Genomic DNA, 19,847 nt, shown 5'->3' with positions numbered 1-19,847 from the left:
GAGGGAGATGGACTGTTATTTGTTGGAATATTGATTTACCTCAGAAGGTCCAGGACTACATGTGACCTGGCCCACCAGGAGAGGCTGTCAGCAGGTGGTGCTAAAGGAGAAAAGCCTGCTATGCAATACTGTGCCACAAGGGGCACACTGGTCACTTAGTCACATGCTTCACCTTCCTAGCTGGATGATTCATAGAATCATAGAAGTGTAGGTCTGGAAGGGACCATCTAGTCCATCCTTGCATGTTGAGCCAAGATTAAATATATCTAGACTAGAGCTGTCAATTAATTGCAGTTAACTCATGCAATTAACTCAAAAAAATTTAATCGTGATTAATCGCACTTATAATTATAGAATACCGATTGAAATGTATTAAATATTTTGGATGTTTTTCTATATTTTCAATATTGATTTCAATTACAACACAGAATACAAAGTGCACAGTGCTCACTTTATAGTATTATTTTTTATTACAAATATATGCACTGTACAAATGATAAAAAAAAAGTATTTTTCAATTCACCTCATACAGTTACTGAAGTGCAATCTCTTTATCATGAAAGTGCAACTTACAAATGCAGATTTTTTTTTTTGGTTACATAATTGCACCCAAAAACAAAACCGTGCAAAACTTTATAGCCTGCAAGTCCAGTCAGTCCTACTTCTTATTCTGCCAACTGCTAAGACAAACAAGTTTGTTTACATTGACGGAAGATACTGCTGACTGCTTCTTATTTACAATGTCACCTGAAAGTGAGAACAGGTGTTCGCATGGCACTTTTGTAGCCGGCGTTACAAGTATTTATGTGCCAGATATGCTAAACATTCATATGCCCCTTCATGTTTCAGCCACCATTCCAAAGGACATGCTTCCATGCTGATGATGCTTGTTAAAAAAATGTGTCAATTAAATTTGTGACTGTACTCCTTGGGGAGAGAATTGTATGTCTCCTGCTCTGTTTTACCCGCATTCTGCATATATTTCATGTTATAGCAGTCTCGGATGATGACCCAGCACATGTTCGTTTTATGAACACTTTCACTGCAGATTTGACAAAAACGCAAAAAAGGTAACAATGTGAGATTTCTAAAAATAGCTACAGCACTAGACCCAAGGTTTAAGAATCTGAAGTGCCATTCAAAATCTGAGAGGGCTGAGGCGTGGGGCATGCTTTCAGAAGTCTTAAAAGAGCAACACTCTGATGCAGAAACTGCAGAAACTACAGAACCCAAACCACCAAAAAAGAAAATCAACCTTCTGCAGGTGTCATCTGACTCAGATGATGAAAATGAACATGCGTCAGTCCGCACTGGTTTGGATCGTTATCAAGCAGAACCCATCATCAGCATGAATGGTGGTTGAAGCATGAAGTGACATATGAATCTTTAGCGCATCTGGCATGTAAATATCTTGCAATGCCAGCTACAACAGTGCCATGTGAACGCCTGTTCTCACTTTCAGGTGACACTGTAAACAAGTAAGCAAGCAGCATTATCTCCTGCAAATTGTAACCAACCTTGTTTGTCTGAGTGATTGGCTGACCAAGAAGTAGGACTGAGTGGACTTGTAGGCTCTAAAGTTTTACATTGTTTTATTTTTGAATGCAGTTTTTTTTAACGTAATTCTACATTTGTAAGTCAACTTTCATGATAAAGAGATTGCACTACGGTACTTGTATGAGGTGAATTGAAACACTGGTTTTTTACAATGCAAATATTTGTAATAAAAAATAAATATAAAGTGAGCACTGTACACTCTGTATTCTGTGTTTTAATTGAAATTAATGTATTTGAAAATGTAGTAAACATCCAAAAATATTTAAAATAAATGGTATTCTATTGTTGTTTAACAGCACGATTAATCACAAATAATTTTTTAATAGCATGATTAATCGCGAATAATTTTTTTTATTGCTTGACAGCCCTAATCTAAACCATTCCTGACAGATATTTGTCTAATCCAGCGGTTCTTAAACTGTGGGTTGCAACCCCATTTTAAAGAGGTTGCCTGGGCTGGCTTTGACTTGCTGGGGCTCGGGGCTGAAGCCCAAGCCCCACCGCCCGGAGCCAAAGCCAAAGCCTGAGGGATTCAGCCTTGGGTGGTGGGGCTAGGGTTACAGGTCCACCGGCTGGGGCTGAAGCCCTTGGGCTTCAGCTTTGACCACTACGCCACCCAGAGCAGTGGGGCTCAGGATTCAGCTCCCCAATCCGGGGTAGTGGGAATCAGAAGTACTTAGGCTTTGGTCCCCCATCCTGGGGTTGTGTAGTAATTTTTGTTGTCAGAAGGGGGTCGCGGTGCAATGAAGTTTGAGAAACCCTGGTCTAATCCATTCTTTAAAACCTCCAATGACAGAGTGACCACAACCTCCCTAGATAACCTGTTTCAGTGCTTAACTACCCTTATATGTAGAAAGTTTTTCCAAATAGTTAATCTAAATCTCCTTTGCTGCAAACTAAGCCAATTATTTCTTCTCCTACCCTCGCTGGCCATGAAAAACAACTGATTACCATCATCGTTATAATGACCTTTTACATATTTGAAGACTTATGTCCCCTTTTTGCCCTCTCATCTCTAGATTGAACATGTCAATTCTTTCCTTGTAGGTCGCATTTTCTAAACTTCTTATTTTTGTTGCTCTCTTTTGCACTCTTCCCAATTTGCTCACCTCTTTCTTAAAGTGTGTGCCCAAAAACAATTAACTCCTATGTCTTAGATGATACTCCTATTAATACATCCCAGAATCACTTTTACATTTTTGTAACAGCTTCACACTGTTGACTCATTCAATTTGTGATCCACTATAACACTCAGAGCCTTTTCTGCAGTACTGCTGCCTAGCCAGTTATTCCCCATCTTGTATTGGTGTGCTGGATTTTTCCTTTTGAGATGTAGTACTTTGCTCTTGCCTTACTGATGATCAGATCTAAAATAGGCATACATGAACCCCTTGCTGTCTAAGGAATGGCAAAACAATGATCAGCAGTTCAGGGTAAAGCCACGTAGAGGTAACGCTAGTCATGTGCAAACTGGAGATACCTCCTCTAGAAAGATTGAATAGGAACACACAGATAGGCATCTCTTCAAGTCTATCAATGACAGGAAGTCCTTTTTATCAGTCACTGCTAAGGTGGACTTTAAGTCCTCTTCCTGGTCTTTGGCTTCCATAGAAAAGTTTTTGAGAATGTCAGGTTGAGAACTGTCCTGCCTTCCCCAGAACACTAGGGTAACTAGGAAAAGCATGGAGTCCCTGAGCTTCTTGCTCCAAGCAGAAGTAGGTGATCTATAGCCATCTTCATACTCTGGGGTTCCAATGGATTGGACAATGCTGAAGATACAAAAAAAAAAAAAATCTCAAATTTCAGAACTGCATTTAATTCTAAGGTGAAACCCAAAATAACTAGATATAAGACCCATCTGTCAAACATGGGCATACCCAACCTTTTAGAAGTCCTGCAACTTGCTCTCTTTCCAAGGACCCACACTATATGGGGTTGCCTTGTAAGTATGCTTGCTTGGAGGAGGCAAAGTTTCCTCTGTGAAGTCTCACTGACCTCTCAAAGCCTCTTGGCTTGTTCTAACTACCTCTTGCTGGTTGGTTATCCTTCCTGTCCTGTTTTGCTGAATAGCAGCAAAAAGAGTTCCAGGATCTACAGTATGCATCCGATGAAGTGAGCTGTAGCTCACGAAAGCTTATGCTCAAATAAATTGGTTAGTCTCTAAGGTGCCACAAGTACTCCTTTTCTTTTTGCAGAATAATATGGAATCCCTTCTGGAGGTTTTTGTGGCTAACAAACTCTTTTTCTGCTTTACCAGAGGACTCAGTTGCTGCTTGATCTATAGACTCACCAAAGAGTCTAACTTCCAGTGTAGTCCACTGACTCACATTTATTTTTCTTTAAGGTCTGCTTTCCATAGTCTTAAAGCCGAAGTTAGTGACATGGTGCTGAGTTACACCCACTGCTCCTGCACTGTATCTGTCAGTCAATCAACTGGAGTGTCTGTCATGAAGGCCACTGCTGAGTAAATTTCTCAATATGGCTTCTAGATCAAAAGATATTGTAACCTTGAGAGTGATGGTATCAGAGAGAAAATCCACCCAAGCCATGATGGCCCTAGTAAAAGAGGTGGAGGTAACAGCTGTAGGAAAACTGAGGTGTCCTCAAAATTTCTCCTCTGATATGTTCCTGACTGCCATGTTCCACAGGAGAAATTCACCTTCTACTGGCATTGCCATATCTTAATCAGAGTAGAGAAGGCGGTGTCCATTTTAGGGAGAGTAACCAGCCAGATTTAGATTTGTGTACATTATATTGTTTCTTAGCTACATTTTCTAGATGCTTTGCTTCTGCAGAATTTTCCCAAATGCGTGTTCTCCAGAAGAGGACATAGACAGATATATGGATCTGATTTTGATCCTGAGCAGAAATACATATTTGACCATGGCCCTGCTACACACCTTCTCCACCTCCTCCAATGTTTCCTTTTTTGGGTGAAATCATCCAGCAGAATACGTAGTCCCTTGACTAGCTTCTTAAGAATAATTTCAAAATACTCCTCCTTGAGACACTTATTTTGGGGCTCATCTTCCTATGAAACAGATTTTGAAAACCCCTAACAGTTTCTTAGACTCTTTTTGTCCCTTTTGGAACTGTTATGCTTATGTGACTTGCAAACAAGGGAATCAGAGATGGAAGAAAGAAAGGAAAATGAGAAGTGTCTACACCTCTTGCTCCTTGTTTTTCTGGAGACTAGTTTTAGGAACACCCTTGGTAGAAGAAGGAATCTCTCTCTCTCACACACACACACACCACCATTTCCTCCTCTTATTAGATATAGATGCAGATGAAAACTTTTTCTTTCCTGAAATGTTTTTGCTCTTATTTCCTGATTTGTCAAATTCAGAGAGGGAGAGATGTCCCTCTGAAGGCTCCAATGGGTAGCATACAGAGACCCTAGAGTTTTTTCACCCTTTATACTATGTCCATGATCCCTGAATTATCGTGCATGCCCATGATGAATTGGGCAGGGAAAAAACTAAGCTCCAGATGAAGCTGTCTAACTGTGTTGTGTGAACACCTTCGACTTGCGTTGTTTCATCCTAGCTGATTCTCTAAGTAAGGAAGTGATGTAGCCCTTCAGGGAGGCAAAAGCAATCATCCTGACAAGTCCTGAGGCACCCCAGTTACAGGTAACTAAATAGCCCAGAGCACGGGGAAGACCAGGTAACCCACCTGGGGGGGGTGCGGGGGAGAGTGAAGGGGGGGATGGGAAAGAGGAAAAGAATGGACAATGTGGGCCTTTTGGTCTGTTAGCAACAGCCTGGCTTTTGGGGTCTGGTCTGGCTCTCTGTTCTCACAGTAGAAATCCTGTGAAGGGAGGAAGAGAACATTGAGTGGTATAGGTAGAAAAGGGATTTGTTTTCCACAGCCTCATCTACAGCCATTTATCCAGGTGATTTGATGCCCTTTCAAGAAGCTATGCAGGGAGACTTCTTACCCTTGTGGGACTTGTCCTTTTGCCTTGCCTCAATCCACTCCTGTGCAGCCTAGCTGAGGAGCCACCTGTTCCACCTGGCCCCTGTCCACTCCCCAACCTGCTCCTGTGACATTCTGGGGACCTCCCTGGGTCAGTTCTGCAGCAGGCGATAGAATGTGATCCTCAAAGATGCACAGCTCTTCGTCCATACACTCCCCTAAAAGGTGTGCAGCACTGCAAGTAGAGCCTTCCTCCTATCTCCAACAGTAACAGAATTAAGCTGATCCAGTTCTAGTTGGACACCACTGCTCCTACTAAGCCACAGAAGCAGCAGTGTATCTAGGAAACAGCAGTCACACAGCTGTGATCCTCTGCTGCCACATGGGCACAATATGGGAAGAACACAGGGAGGGACAGTGAAGGTCACTTCTCCATCCTTCTACCAACAAAGTATCATGCCCAGGGATACAGGAACCCATAAGACCTCTGGGCACAGTCAAATTAACCAGAATGACTTTATGGCTATTGCTGACAAATGGGGAAGCCCTGTAAGGACAAGAAAGTAGTAATACTGTAATTCTACTTGCTTATATAACCTGGTTGCCTATTGTTCAATAAAATATCTCCAAAATGGTAACTTTAGGGCTAATTTTTTTAATGTTTTTAACTTACATTAGTATGTTTGCTTGACATGACCCTGCTACTAGCAAATTACTTAGTGGTACAAGCAGGTTAGTCATTCAAGTGTTTTTCCACCCTCCCATTTCATAATGTTACTATTTAAAATATGGCAATTTAAGATGCTGCTTAATATACATGCACACTATTGTCTGTATTGCATAGTATATACTGAAACAGTAATCTTTAATCAGTGAACCAAACACAGACCCCAACTGAATCACCCTGAAATGATACCTTACGGTTCTATTTCCCTTGCCTTCTGTGATCAGCTACATTTGTACATCTGTTTAATTTAGTCACATTCTAGTCTCGTCAAAATAAGATCACAAGTAAAATTGTAAAAAAACCTGTATTTCCAAGTAATGTATAGTTTTCAAAATTCTAAAAAAATACAACCATTATTTAAAAAAATATTAGAATATTAAGATCATGCAGTTAAGTACCTAAAAGTCAAGGAAATGCCAAAGTTAACGATTCATGTGCCTCCTTGACTCTGCCCTCTTCTGCATAATCATGCTACACTCTAAAAAAAAAATCTAAACAATCACATCCTATTTCTGAAATATACAATTTTTCTTCAATCTAAGATACATATACAGCATGCTGTAGTAGTGTACTACGTTTGCCAAACACTTCAACATCATTTGTATAAGAAATACACACTAAAATATATTTACACATTTTGTAGAACACCAGAGAGCAACACTGAAGTTTGTTGGCATATATAGGCCACTTATATTTGCAGCTAAATTAGGTTTGTAGTTAGTCTCTCTAACCCCTGGACTGCAACTACAAATGTCTTGCTGCTGCTCTTTGAAAATAAATTTTACAGTACGTAACTGCTGACTAAGCCTATGTCTACACCAGGGATCGGCAACCTTTGGCACGTGGCCCATCAGGGAAATTGGCTGACTGGCCGGGACAGTTTACCTGCAGCGTCCGCAGGTTCAGCCGATGGCAGCTCTCACTGGCCACGGTTCGCCATTCCAAGCCAATGGGGGCTGTGGGAAGCAGCGTGGGCCGAGGGATGTGCTGGCTGCTGCTTCCCACAGTCCCCATTGGCCTGGAACAATGAACCGTGGCCAGTGGGAGCTGCGATCGGCCGGAGCTGCAGACGCTGCAGGTAAACAAACCGTCCTGGCCTGCCAGTGGATTTCCCTGATGGGCTGTGTGCCAAAGGTTGCCAATCCCTGGTCTACACTATGCTACAGTGCAGATTATGAGCATCTGAACTGCAGAGTGCACCAAAGTATTGCACTACAACTAGCCCATGTTGCTGGCACGAACTTAAAGGAATCGAGTTCACATTAACGTAGTCCTCTTTCAAACAGGACTATGTTAACATGAATTAGATATCTTTTCATTCATGCCAGCAGCATTCACACAGGGCAGACAGAGTACAACACTTTGGTGCACTCTGCAATTAATATCCCCACAGTCCGCACTATAGCACAGTGCTGACAAGACCTATGAGTTACCAATGAAGTCCATGGAAGTTTTTCCCTTTATCCCAATAGCAGTAGGAACAGGCCCTAAAACACATACCTTTAAGAGAAGAGAACTTTAGTCTAAGTCAATCATAATAAACCATTATGACAATAAAATTAACACATTTTTTCCACTTACATTACTTGGACTTTTCAGTGATTAATCATGAGACCTAAGACTCCATGTATGGGAGGGGCAAAGTGAGAGGAGTTATGTGAAAGTATTTCACTACTTGAGAGATACCATGGCATCACTTAAACCCACACTCTTCACAAGTTCCATAGGAGGGAGCACTTCTTTTGCAAGCCTTTGAATATGTTCAGTTTTTAACTTGCAAAATTCATAGTGAAGGAGGCTAGACCTTCAGGCTTTTGTTAACTTTCTCACTTCACAACTGCACTTAGCAGTACATTCCGTGAATTTAGCAAGACCCCTCCGCAAAAATGAAGAAGGGCCTAAACTCTACTCTTTTAGCTGAAAAGATGGTTACAAGGAGCATTCTTTTAAAGACCCGTAAATCCATGGGAATCTAGGCAATTAGCACTCTTGAGACTTATCTGAGGCTCCTGGGAGGAGCCACTGATTTGAATCTAGGTTTCAGTTAAGTGGCTGCTCAAATGCATCTTTTTGCTAAGAAGAGGGACCATAATGAACAGCCACCAATTCTACCTTTGACAGTACTTAAGGCTGCAACTTGAAATTGAAGAGAAGACTGGAGAGACAACCCAGAGTCGAGGTGTGATCATTTTGCCAGAAATATTTCTAAGAGAAAAATCAATGTGAAAGAAGTTTACCATACCATAAACGGCTGAAATGAAGGTGAACCTGTCTTTAAGAGAAGGAGGGACTCAATGAGTTAGTCAGAACAACAACTGTTTCTCAATCTTTAGGTTTCCAGGGATAGTATTCCAGGGTGGTAATGAGGATTTGGCCACTATAGTAAAAAAGATGGGTGCAGAGGCAGCTGAATCTTCAGTGCCAAAACCAGTAGCATGAGATTTATGTCAGAAACAGCTGCAAAATTTGGAGATGTTCTGGTTGGCAAAGGTATTAGTCATCTCCAGTGTCTGTGTTACCCATTTGCTGCACAGAGGTTGAAATGCAGCTTGATTTAATAGCACTTACTTCAGTGAAGCTGACTCTTGCTCAGGCAGCCTGCTTGAAGGTTGAGGGCTCCCGCACCAAGTGAAGAGATGGGATTCTGCTCATCGGCTAAGGACTCCTACTGCAAAGTAATAGCCCCAGCCATGGTACCACTTTTTGTTAGGGCACAGGTATGACTACCATCGTCAAATACAATACAGAATGGGCTAATACTGATTAGAGACTTCAGAACATGATCACATTCTCTCTAGGCACGGTGTGTATGTCAAGGTTCCTTCCCCCACTCTGAACTCTAGGGTACAGATGTGGGGACCTGCATGAAAACCCCCTAAGCTTATGTTTATCAGCTTAGGTTAAAACTTCCCCAAGGTACAAACTATTTTACCTTTTGCCCTTGGACTTTATTGCTGCCACCGCCAAGCGTCTAACAAATATATAACAGGGAAAGAGCCCACTTGGAAACGTCTTTCCCCCCAGAATCCTCCCAAACCCTACACCCCCTTTCCTGGGGAAGGCTTGATAAAAATCCTCACAAATTTGCATAGGTGAACACAGACCCAAACCCTTGGATCTTAAGAACAATGAAAAAGCAATCAGGTCCTTAAAAGAAGAATTTTAATAGAAGAAAAAGTAAAAGAATCACCTCTGTAAAATCAAGATGGTAAATACCTTACAGGGTAATCAGATTCAAAACATAGAGAATCCCTCTAGGCAAAACCTTAAGTTACAAAAAGACACAAAAACAGGAATATACATTCCATTCCGCGCAGCTTATTTTATCAGCCATTTAAACAAAACAGATTCTAACGCATATCTAGCTAGATTACTTACTAAGTTCTAAGACTCCATTCCTTTTCTGTTCCTGGCAAAACAACACACAGACCGAGAGAACCTTTCTCTCTCCCCCCTCCAGCTTTGAAAGTATCTTGTCTTCTCATTGGTCATTTTGGTCAGGTGCCAGCGAGGTTATCCTAGCTTCTTAACCCTTTACAGGTGAAACAGTTTTTCCTCTGGCCAGGAGGGATTTTAAAGGTGTTTACCCTTCCCTTTATATTTATGACAGTGTATTATTTTCTTTCCTTTTTCAATCAAGATCCTTGCATTCAAATATTTTCCTAAGATTGATGCCCAGAATGATATTCTGGCACTAGTGGTAACCGATCTACTACTTATATCAGGTATGTAGATCAGGAAGCTGAAGGTGAAAACTTTGGTCTATTCTGATATTTTGGGGGGTGGGGTGGCAAAAGGAGTACAGTTTCAGATAAGTAGTTCTATTAAAAATATATAAATGCAATCTTTGACTAAAACTGATCAATTTCACAGCATCTCTCCCACATATTATTTTTCCAAGGGAAGCCACCTGGCACGCTGAATGTTAGTGAAGCCAAAGCTCATGCTCAGCAGAACTATACTAGTCCCTTCTCCCTGAAAGGGATTCTCCTGCTTGGACAAAGTCAGAATCATTCCAGAAGACTGGAAAAGGGACAATATAGTGCCCATCTATAAAAAGGGAATTAAGGACAACCTGGGAAATTATAGACCAGTCAGCTTAACTTCTGCACTCGGAAAGATAATGGAGCAAATAATTAAGAAATCAATTTGCAAACACCTAGAAGATAATAAGGTGATAAATAACAGTTAGCATGGATTTATTAAGAACAAATCGTGTCAAACCAACCTGATAGCTTTCTTTGACAGGGTAACAAGCCTTGTGGATGGGGGAGGAAAATGGTAGATTGTGGTATATCTTGACTTTAGTAAGGCTTTTGATACAATCTCGCATGACCTTCTCATAAACAAGTTAGTGAAATACAACCTAGATGGAACTATTATAAGGTGGGTGCATAACCAGTTGGAAAATTGTTCCCAGAGACTAATTATTAGTGGTTCACAGTCATACTGGAAGGGCATAATGAGCAGGGTCCAGCAGGGATCAGTTCTGGGTCTGGTTCTGTTCAATATCTTCATCAATGATTTAAATAATGGCATAGAGAGTACACTTATAAAGTTTGTGGACAATACCAAGCTGGGAAGGGTTGCAAGTGCACTGCAGGATAGGATTAAAATTCAAAATGATCTCAACAAACTGGAGAAATGGTTTGAAGTAAACAGGATGAACTTCAATAAGGACAAATGCGAAGTACTCCATTTAGGAAGGAACAATCAGTTGCACACATACAAAACGGGAAATCACTGCCTAGAAAGGAGTACTGCGGAAAGGGATCTGGGGGGTCATAGTGGATCACAAGCTCAATATGAGTCAACAGTGTAACATCATTCTGGAATGTATTAGCAGGAGTATTGTAAACAAGACACGAGAAGTAATTTTCTGCTCTACTCCGCACTGATTAGACCTCGACTGGAGTACTGTGTCCAGTTCTGGGCGCCACATCTCAGGAGAGATGTGCACAAATTGGAGAAAGTCCAGAGAAGAGCAACAAAAATTATTAAAGGTCTAGAAAACATGGCATATGAGAGAAGATTAAAAAAATTGGGTTTGTTTAGTCTGGAGAAGAGAAGACTGAGAGGGGACATGATAACAGTTCTCAAGTACATAAAAGGTTGTTACAAGGAGGATGGAGAAAAATTGTTCTTCTTAACCTCTGAGGATAGGACAGGAAGCAATGGGTTTTAATTGCAGCAGTGGTGGTTTAGGTTGGACATTAGGAAAAAATTCCAGTCAGAGTGGTTGAGCACTGGAATAAATTGCCTAGGGAGGTTGTAAAATCTCCATCATCAGGGATTTTTAAGACCAGGTTGGACAAACACCTGTCAGGGATGGTCTAGACAATACTTAGTCCTGCCTTGAGTGCAGGGGACTGGACTAGATGACCTCTCGAGGTCCTTCCAGTTCTATATTTCTATGATTCTATGAGGACCTTTTAATTGCTGTATTATCCCCATGAGAACAAAGCAAATATAAAGACTTATTGTTCAATGTGTACCATAAATACACAGATCAAGTAGGAAACTGAAATTCTGAAATTAATCTGTGTGATCACTTTCTTTAACTTCAACACTGCATTAACAATGGCACATTATTTGATATTTCTGAGGTTGCATACTTTTAACACTAAGAAATGTCTTGGAATGCACACTATACAAAAACTAGAAAGCAATTATCTATCCATTAGCTAAAGAGGTTTTCTGTCCATATAGGAAATACTGCCCTAGTTTATTAGTTCTGTATTTTATCAACAGTGTTTAGACTTGTCCATATTTCTGTGAGTAGGGTCAAGGCTGTAGCTTTTTGAATAAAGACACAGCAGTAAATGTGAATGAAAATGTGAAAGTCAGCTTTCGAATGCTGTACAATGCACAATATGCTTCTACATTTCAAAGAGACTCTTCCTGGATTTTGAGACAGTGGCTTCTGTATACACCCACTTCTTATTGACCCCTAGCCAATAAAAAGTTTGACAACTATGGTATTTATTGCAATAAATGCAGCATATAAGACTAAGATATCAAGACATCATTTTCTGTATATTTTTGAATGTCAATGTCAAATATGCTTTCACATATACAGACAGCAGAATCTTTTTACATTCTAAATTTCTATCGTAATAAATTTTTGCAGTAAGAACAGAGAGGTGAAAAGTAACATTTATTTTTAAATAGCAAACTGTTAAAAGTAGCAATACACACTCTTGAAGATATACAAACCATGATCACTTTCAGAAAGTATTCTAAAAGCCTATTTGAACTGATTCAAGTTACAAGGTAGAAAATATTCACTTGACATTATTATTGAACAACCTTCAATATCTACAATAAGCAAAACACATGTAAAATACATCTATTAGCAACTACTACATAAAAAAACCACTGAAGTAGATGTAACCTTTTTTCCTGACAAATCAATATAAACCAGTTACTTTTTACAGTACATTTAAATTCTATTTGAATACCATTTTAAAGGAGCGATAATGATGTATTCTATATGCAATATAACATTTCTAAATGTACAGTTCAAAGTGTGACAGGAATAGAAGTGTTTACGACTCTACTGATAAAACATACACATATGTACTTTTACTACTTCACTGATAATGAAACAAATATATAGATATAATCTTAATTAGAAAGCTAAAAAGCCCATGCTAAGTTAATTATCTGATTTCTAATTCCTGAATGAATCTGAAAGACTAAACCAGAAAAATACTGCTTATGTTTAATGTTTCTCTTCCTACTCTTATTCTTTCAGAAATTAGCCAACATACAATTATTAGTTCATTTTTATGAGAAATTTCAATAGACCGCATACTATATTTGCTGAATTCACAGCTGGAGAGAAGATAACTAAAACATCCAGAGGACAAAAACCCTCAAAGTGCAAATAGTAGCTGTCAACGGATAAACAGAAACACCACAGAGAAGAGAATGAAGCTCAGCCAATGATATTATTTTCAAATAATATATTTGTATAAATTCTGACTGGAAGTCTGTAAAAAGTCCACTGGCTAAACTACAAAGGGTTATTAAAAATTATTCAGTACATAAACCATCTCTTATCACTGGAAAGAACACTTTAGTGCAACCTTGAATATTTTAATTCAAAATCATGGATTTAAGGAACAAGGACAGGTGTGTTTGCTTTTTAAAGACAGGCCCTGTACCCTTCTCAATGCAACCACAATTTATGGTAACAAGTACAAGAATTTAATAGTCAGACAGGAATTATAATCACAGATATGTAACAGAGAACAGATCTTTGTGATATCATATGGTTATTTCAAGCCACTTAAACAATTGTTTAAGAAATTGTTGCATCACTTATGGTTTATATTGCATTTCCTTAAAATGCACAAGTACTAAAACTTTTAGACTTTTAGTTTCTAAAAGAAATATGCAAGCTACCAGAAATCACCAATCAACATGGAGAAAAATCCAAGCTACATAAAAATGTACAAAACATGGAATTAATATTCTATAATTGCCATACTCCTTCCCCCATACTTTAAGTTTTATAAAATTAAATTGTGTTTATGTACCCTAGGGCACAAACAGAAAGGTATGAACTCCTGCAATTTGACTTTCACACTTTGTCAAACCACTTATGTCATTATGAACGAGCTGATTGTTTAAATTGTGAAACCAATACTACAGATTTACTTTTCGATTACTATTACAGTGGAGTTTTCTAGAGGTTTATATTCTGCCACAATAATCTTGCAGTAATGCTTGAAATTCCTGTCCCTGTTCTAATCCTTTAATTCTATTGGTGGGTACTGTTGGTGAAAGTCAGTGGGCTGACAATTTCAGCACCAGGAGGAAAGAACAGCGTACCATCAGACTCGGGGGTTTCCCTCTACATGTCACATTCAGACTCGCTTCCCTACCCAAGGGAGCGTCCAGTAGGACATTCATAGGCAGAACACACTCTCATCCAATATCTGGGACCGACAAGAACACAGACAAATACAATCCATTTTTAAAAAGAGAAGAGGCAGGGTTGTTCTTATTTAACATCACCAAGCTCAATAAATAACTCTGTGATTAGCTCTTCGCTCCCCCTTCTGCTAATTTATCCCTTCCCATCCCGAACACCTATAGACTCGTCAGTGTGTTCATAAAACAGCTTTTCATTAACATCTATCCCTTCTCGAACTTCTGCTAAAAGCTATCTGAACTGGACATGATATAAATATCTCTAGTATCTTTGCACCCACAAATTCAGATTTATTCTCCGTAAAAAGGCATACCCTCATGGGCTTTAGGCGTGTGGCTCTCAATCAGGAGCCTGAATCTCCACACTACATCAGGCCATACAACCTCAAAAGCCAAATAAACCACGAAGCTGCAACACACACTATGGATCTAGAAGTCATTCTTTACAGCAATAGCATGTAATGTACCATGAGATTATTAAAGGATCAACCGTGCGCTATAAGTAGCAGCGCCATACATGCCCACACACAGGCGCGCTCCACCTTCCTGGAAGTAAAGGACACAGGAGGGAAGGGAGAGAGTCACTGCAAAGGTGCCTGCTGCGGCGTGCGCGCCACGCTCAGAGGCATTTCCCGGGGGCTCGCCTCCCGCCCGGGTGAGAACTACAGGTCCACCTCCCCTGAGCTCGGCTTGGCCGAAGAGACACTTATCCCAGGCACCGCTGCACCTGTAATAATCCCGGGGCCCGGCCATCTCCCCTCCCCCACCCCACAGCTCAGGTTATTTACGGGCCAATCCCCAGTGCAGCGCGGAGCAGCCCGCCCGCATGTGGCAGCGGCGCCCAAACCATTCCCCCCGGCCTTACGCGTACAGCCCCGGCAGCCGGGGCCGCCCCTCTGGCCGGAGCCCCCAAACCCAGGCCTGGGCCCAGAAACACTGGCGAGCGGCTATGGCGCCCCGCGCGGCGGCGCCGTCACGGGAGGCGACAGCCGTTGGGACGCCCCGCGGGGCAGCCTGACAGGGAGCACCGACCCTCTACCGGCTCTTCCCCGCCCCGTGCCCGGCCGCGGCCCGTTACCTGTGAGGACCCCGACGCGGATTTGATGGTCGTGGTTGGTTAAAATCATCCCCTCCGACGCCATGTTTCCCAGCGCAGCCACCGCACTGACGGGGGGGGGGGGGGGGAAGGGAGCGCGAGAGCGGCGCGAGCGCGAGGTGGGGGGGGAGGGAAGGAGCGCGAGGCAGAGCCCGCGCGGCGGAGGGGCGGAGCTCGTCTGAGGGAGGACCCGTGAGGAGGAGGGAGCCAGCGTGAAAGGGAAGGCGAAGCTAGCGTGGGGCGGAGCCAACAACGCGGACGAATGAGCTCGAGACAAGCAACCCGCAGTACCGGACTCAAGCAGCATCAATCTACCGCCGAGGCATAGATTTGCAGCGAGGTGTTGTGAGCGGACTGGCCTGATTGTGCCTTGCTCGCTGCCTAGCTAGAGAGATTTCATGCGTGTGCCTGTGCCGTCACTCAGAGCAGCCAGAAAGCACCGCTGTTTACATGTTTGCAGATCATCAATGTACATCAGCTGACCTGTGCAAATAATATATTTACAGCACTCGCCTGTATTGCACTCACCGGCATTCCACTACATACACCTGCGCTGCAGCTGCCCGTGCAATGCTAACCATAATGCACCACGCTCATCGGCATTCCACTGCCACACACAAGCTGCACCGAGCTGAACTGCCCTCACCTGCATTGCACCTATTCAAATTCAGTTCAGGTTAATTCACTGAGATTTTATTTGTATGTCAACCGATATGGGTATTTCCAAACGGTAAAAAAAGAGAGACTCCCGTGTCTGTTTGCTTCCTTTGACCTAGCTGCATCTGCATCAAGGGCTAGATCAAAGTAACTCCAGCACTTGGCTTTAATTTTTTTACAGTCCCAAGCAATGTAACTAGGTTGATCTAATTTTTAAATGTAGACCAGGTCTTCGAAAGCAATACCTCACCAACCAGGGCTGACAAAAATAAGACACAGCTATGTATAATCCACAGCCAAAATTGTCTCACTGTCTCCCCTAGCACACACGCAGAACAGCACACAATTAACTTTATAAATAAAACTAAACTGTATTTTTATAAAATTCAGTCTGATTGCATAAGGAAAGACACTAACATCCATATGCAGCTGAAATGTGGCACACCATATACTTTGACTAGTGACTTGACTAGAAAGCCAAATCCTTTAGATCTTTTTCCAGATTCTTATCTAAATCTGAATGCTGAGATCACCAGTTTCAGTTCCATGGCCAGAAGAAGGTCAAGCTACAATCATGTAAATTAATAATGATGTGATATTAATATGGTCATAACTATCCTTATGCCTGTATTAAAGCTCTGAATCTATCCAGGGTTTCCAGAAGCTTGCCCCCCATAGACTGAGCTGTGTACTCATGCCGTTAATAAAATGTGTTTTACCTACCTTCCTGACAAACCTGAATCCAGAGTGTACATTAAACCTTTCTGTTTTGTTACCTCCAATTCTTTTTCTATATGTAAGCCAGTTTTATGTGAACATTTCCCAGAATGCTAGGCTGCCATTTTCTCATGCCTCCTCCTCCACCTCTTCTGCTTCCAATGCCACTCCAGAAGGAGAGATGGTGGCTCAGTGAGGACATGGGTGGTAATAAAAAGGAAGGAAAAGGAAAACCCCATATATGCATGTGCCTCTCGGAATGCAATGCATTCATAAGGTGGGATCCCACCAATCTCTGCTACCTGACAGGTAACCTAGGCCCCCTCCTTAGGAAAATTATTTTTGCCCCCTTGGGTATGAATATTCTATACATTAATCTTGAAACACTGCAACTGCTCCACACAAGAGAAGGCACTGTCTTGAAGTGGAAGAACCCAAAAGGTATTGAGAAGGCTGATTTTTCTTGTGACACAGGCAACAAGGGGCCAGCCAAGACCCTTTTGTAAGATCTAAAGTACTGATACATACCTAAAAGATCCTAAATGTTTCAATATCTTGTCCCCTGGAACTGGGTACATGTCAAGCTGCATATGTAACACCAACAGACCCTGGTCTCCAGCGGGCAGGAACAAACCTGGGACCTCTAGAACTAAATGTATGAGCCTCTACTGCATGAGCTAAAAGCCATGTAGCAGTTAGCTAAGTTGTAGCAGACTCATTAATCTCTCTTTAAGTCAGTGGTTCTCAAACTTTTGTACTGGTGACTCCTTTCACATATCAAGTCTCTGAGTACAACACCCCTTATAAATTAAAAACACTTTTTTATTTATCTAACACCATTATAAATGCTGAAAGCAAAGCAGGGTTTGGGGTGGAGGCTGAAAGCTCACGACCCCCCATGTAATATCCTCGTGAATCCCTCTAGGGTCCCGACCTCCAGTTTGAGAATCCCTGCTCTAAGTGGTCTTGGTGCACTAGATGGGACAGAGCACCACACCCAGGAGGTGTGTGGATTACACATAGACTTCTAAAAATTTAATGCAATCTAACAGAAGCGCATTGAACTATCGGGTTTTCAGACAAGAATGATGGGACTTCAGCAGCATAGGCGCCGGCTCCGTGGGTGCTCTGGGGCTGGAGCACCCATAGGGAAAAAATAGTGGGTGCAGAGCACCCACCGGCAGCCCCCCATCATTACCTCCTCCTCTCCCACAGTGCCTCCCACGCGCCGGGGGGGCCCTGCCGATCAGCACCTTCCCCTTCTTCCCAGCACCTAGTGCTTGCCATGGATCAGCTGTTTCGCAGTATCAAGAGGCGCTTGTGGGGTGGGGGAAGGAGCAAGGCCGCAGGGTGCTCGAGGGAAGGGGCAGAACTGGGTGGGCGTGGGAAGGGGAGGGGGCAGAGCAGGGGTAGGAAGAAGCAGGGCAGGGGTGGGGCATTGAGGGAAGGGGTGGAGTGGGGCAGGTGGACTTTGGAGTCTACTCGGCCAACCTGGCAATCACTTCAAAATGCCCTTGTCCGCTGGCTAGCAATCTGGATTTCATGCTGGAGAAGAGTAACAATATTTGACCACTGGGTTGGAAGGTCTGTAGGTGTGCACCTTGGCTGCATGGTTGTTCTTGTGCCTGCTGAACCCTAAAAAAGCTTTCAAGAGCAAAATCCCCTAGCTTCTTCAGGTGCTCCCTTAGTTGGAGAACATATAGAGCTGTGTTGGATATCTTCAGGTCTTGCCTTTCCCAGTCCTCACACAGGAGGTCTAATATTCCTTGAAACTGGTGCCTCATAACAGTTGGAAGGGAGAGACCCTGGTGAAGTCTTGTGGTACCACCCTTATGGTGAACAAAAGGGGAGGAAGTAGCTGGTCCCAATGCTTGGGACCAGAGGCCCCATCTTCTTAGTATCACCTTCAGCATTTTGTTCTCTCAACTAATCCATCCATTTGTGGATGATAGACGGCGGTCCTCAGTGACTTGATCTTCAGTAGAGAGCATAGCTCCTGCATAACCCTGGATGTAAAGTTGGTCCCCTGATCCACCAGTATTTCTCCAAAGTTAGGCACTTCAGTCCCTGTGTGTGGCACCACTCCAATCCATGAACTTTCTGATAGGTTAACTTTCCACTGTAAAAGTTCCCTAGATGCCATTTAGACGCTGGGGGCATGCACACTGCTGCATCTCTCTAGGTGTCTAGATGCCTATATATCACCTAAACCCCAGAGCAATTCACAAACTAGAGGATGATATATGTTTGGACTCCTAAGCTGATGCAGGACCCAATCCAGTAAGCAGCCTCAGAGCGTGCCTCCTGGATTGGTCCCCATTCTGGCCAGAGAAGTGGTGGTGCCCATCTTATAACTTTTAGCCAGGTGCTTTGAGTACTCACCTGGGATATGGGAAGTAACACTGTTGTTCATCATAATTTTCAAGGATCTGCCAAAGAAGACAGAGCAAAGCAAATTTAGTGCTATACCACCCACTTCTGCTAGATCTTATATCCATGATCTTCCTGTCACTGCACTAGTGAGTGTCAGCATTCTAGGCAAAGATAGGCATACAATGCCTTCCTCCTTGATGTCAAATACTTAATTACTAAGGGAAACTCATCAGTCATGCTAGTGAAACAGAGACCCAAGAGTGCCAATGCCATAATTTGTACACCTTCTGAGAACAAGAATGACAAGAATATGCTTTTTTGTACATAGAAATAGTGTACAATGGAACAGCTTCTTCAGGAAGTGAATTTTTAATTATTATTCTTTATCTAAGCCAGCATATGTCATGGTGCTTCTTTTTATTTGGTTTCATTACTACACCAGTGCACAACCATATCATCATATATATAGATCAGTGAAGAAACATAAGGGATACTTCTGAGTTTTTGCCTGTAATTTAAAGAGAAAAAAGAAATTTTGAAGAAGACTGAAAGCAAAAGAAAGCCTCTGATTTTTTAACCTGATAATAACCACATTTAGCAATTCCTCAAGTACTTTTTAGTCAATAAGGGTGGCACTTTTTTGATCTACATAACATGTCAACTTATAATAGTGCGTGATCCATCTGATTGAGTCATAAAGCTCACCTGAGTCACAATTCAAACAGAACTGGAACAAAGAACCCAGTGTGCTCCACATCTGATTGCTATGGGTATGTCTACATTGCAATGTAAGCTCAGGGTTCAAACTCAGATTCAAGTCTAACTCTGTGCTTACTCAGGGTACCAGTATCCCTCTGGGGG

General features: G+C 42.1%; 1 protein-coding gene across 26 annotated transcripts in view; it reads right to left on the bottom strand.

Annotated features, from left to right (window-relative positions):
* GPHN (gephyrin) overlaps positions 1-15,337 on the bottom strand; it is a 587,889-nt gene extending 572,552 nt beyond the window's left edge. For 20 of the 26 annotated variants that reach the window (XM_048851950.2, XM_048851956.2, XM_048851955.2 and 17 more), the window contains exon 1: positions 15,222-15,337. In XM_048851950.2, the coding sequence (XP_048707907.1) occupies positions 15,222-15,285 (64 nt within the window). In that variant the 5' untranslated portion in view covers positions 15,286-15,337. The remainder of the gene's footprint in view (positions 1-15,221) is intronic. The other 6 variants (XM_048851951.2, XM_048851975.2, XM_075129630.1 and 3 more) reach the window with 3 other exon arrangements.
* Between the last annotated feature and the right edge of the window lie 4,510 nt (positions 15,338-19,847).

Source organism: Caretta caretta, chromosome 6 (assembly GCF_965140235.1).
Source record: "Caretta caretta isolate rCarCar2 chromosome 6, rCarCar1.hap1, whole genome shotgun sequence".
Lineage (NCBI taxonomy): Eukaryota > Metazoa > Chordata > Testudines > Cheloniidae > Caretta > Caretta caretta.
The sequence above is the reverse complement of the archived record's forward strand: the minus strand, read 5'-3'. Positions and strand labels throughout refer to the sequence as shown.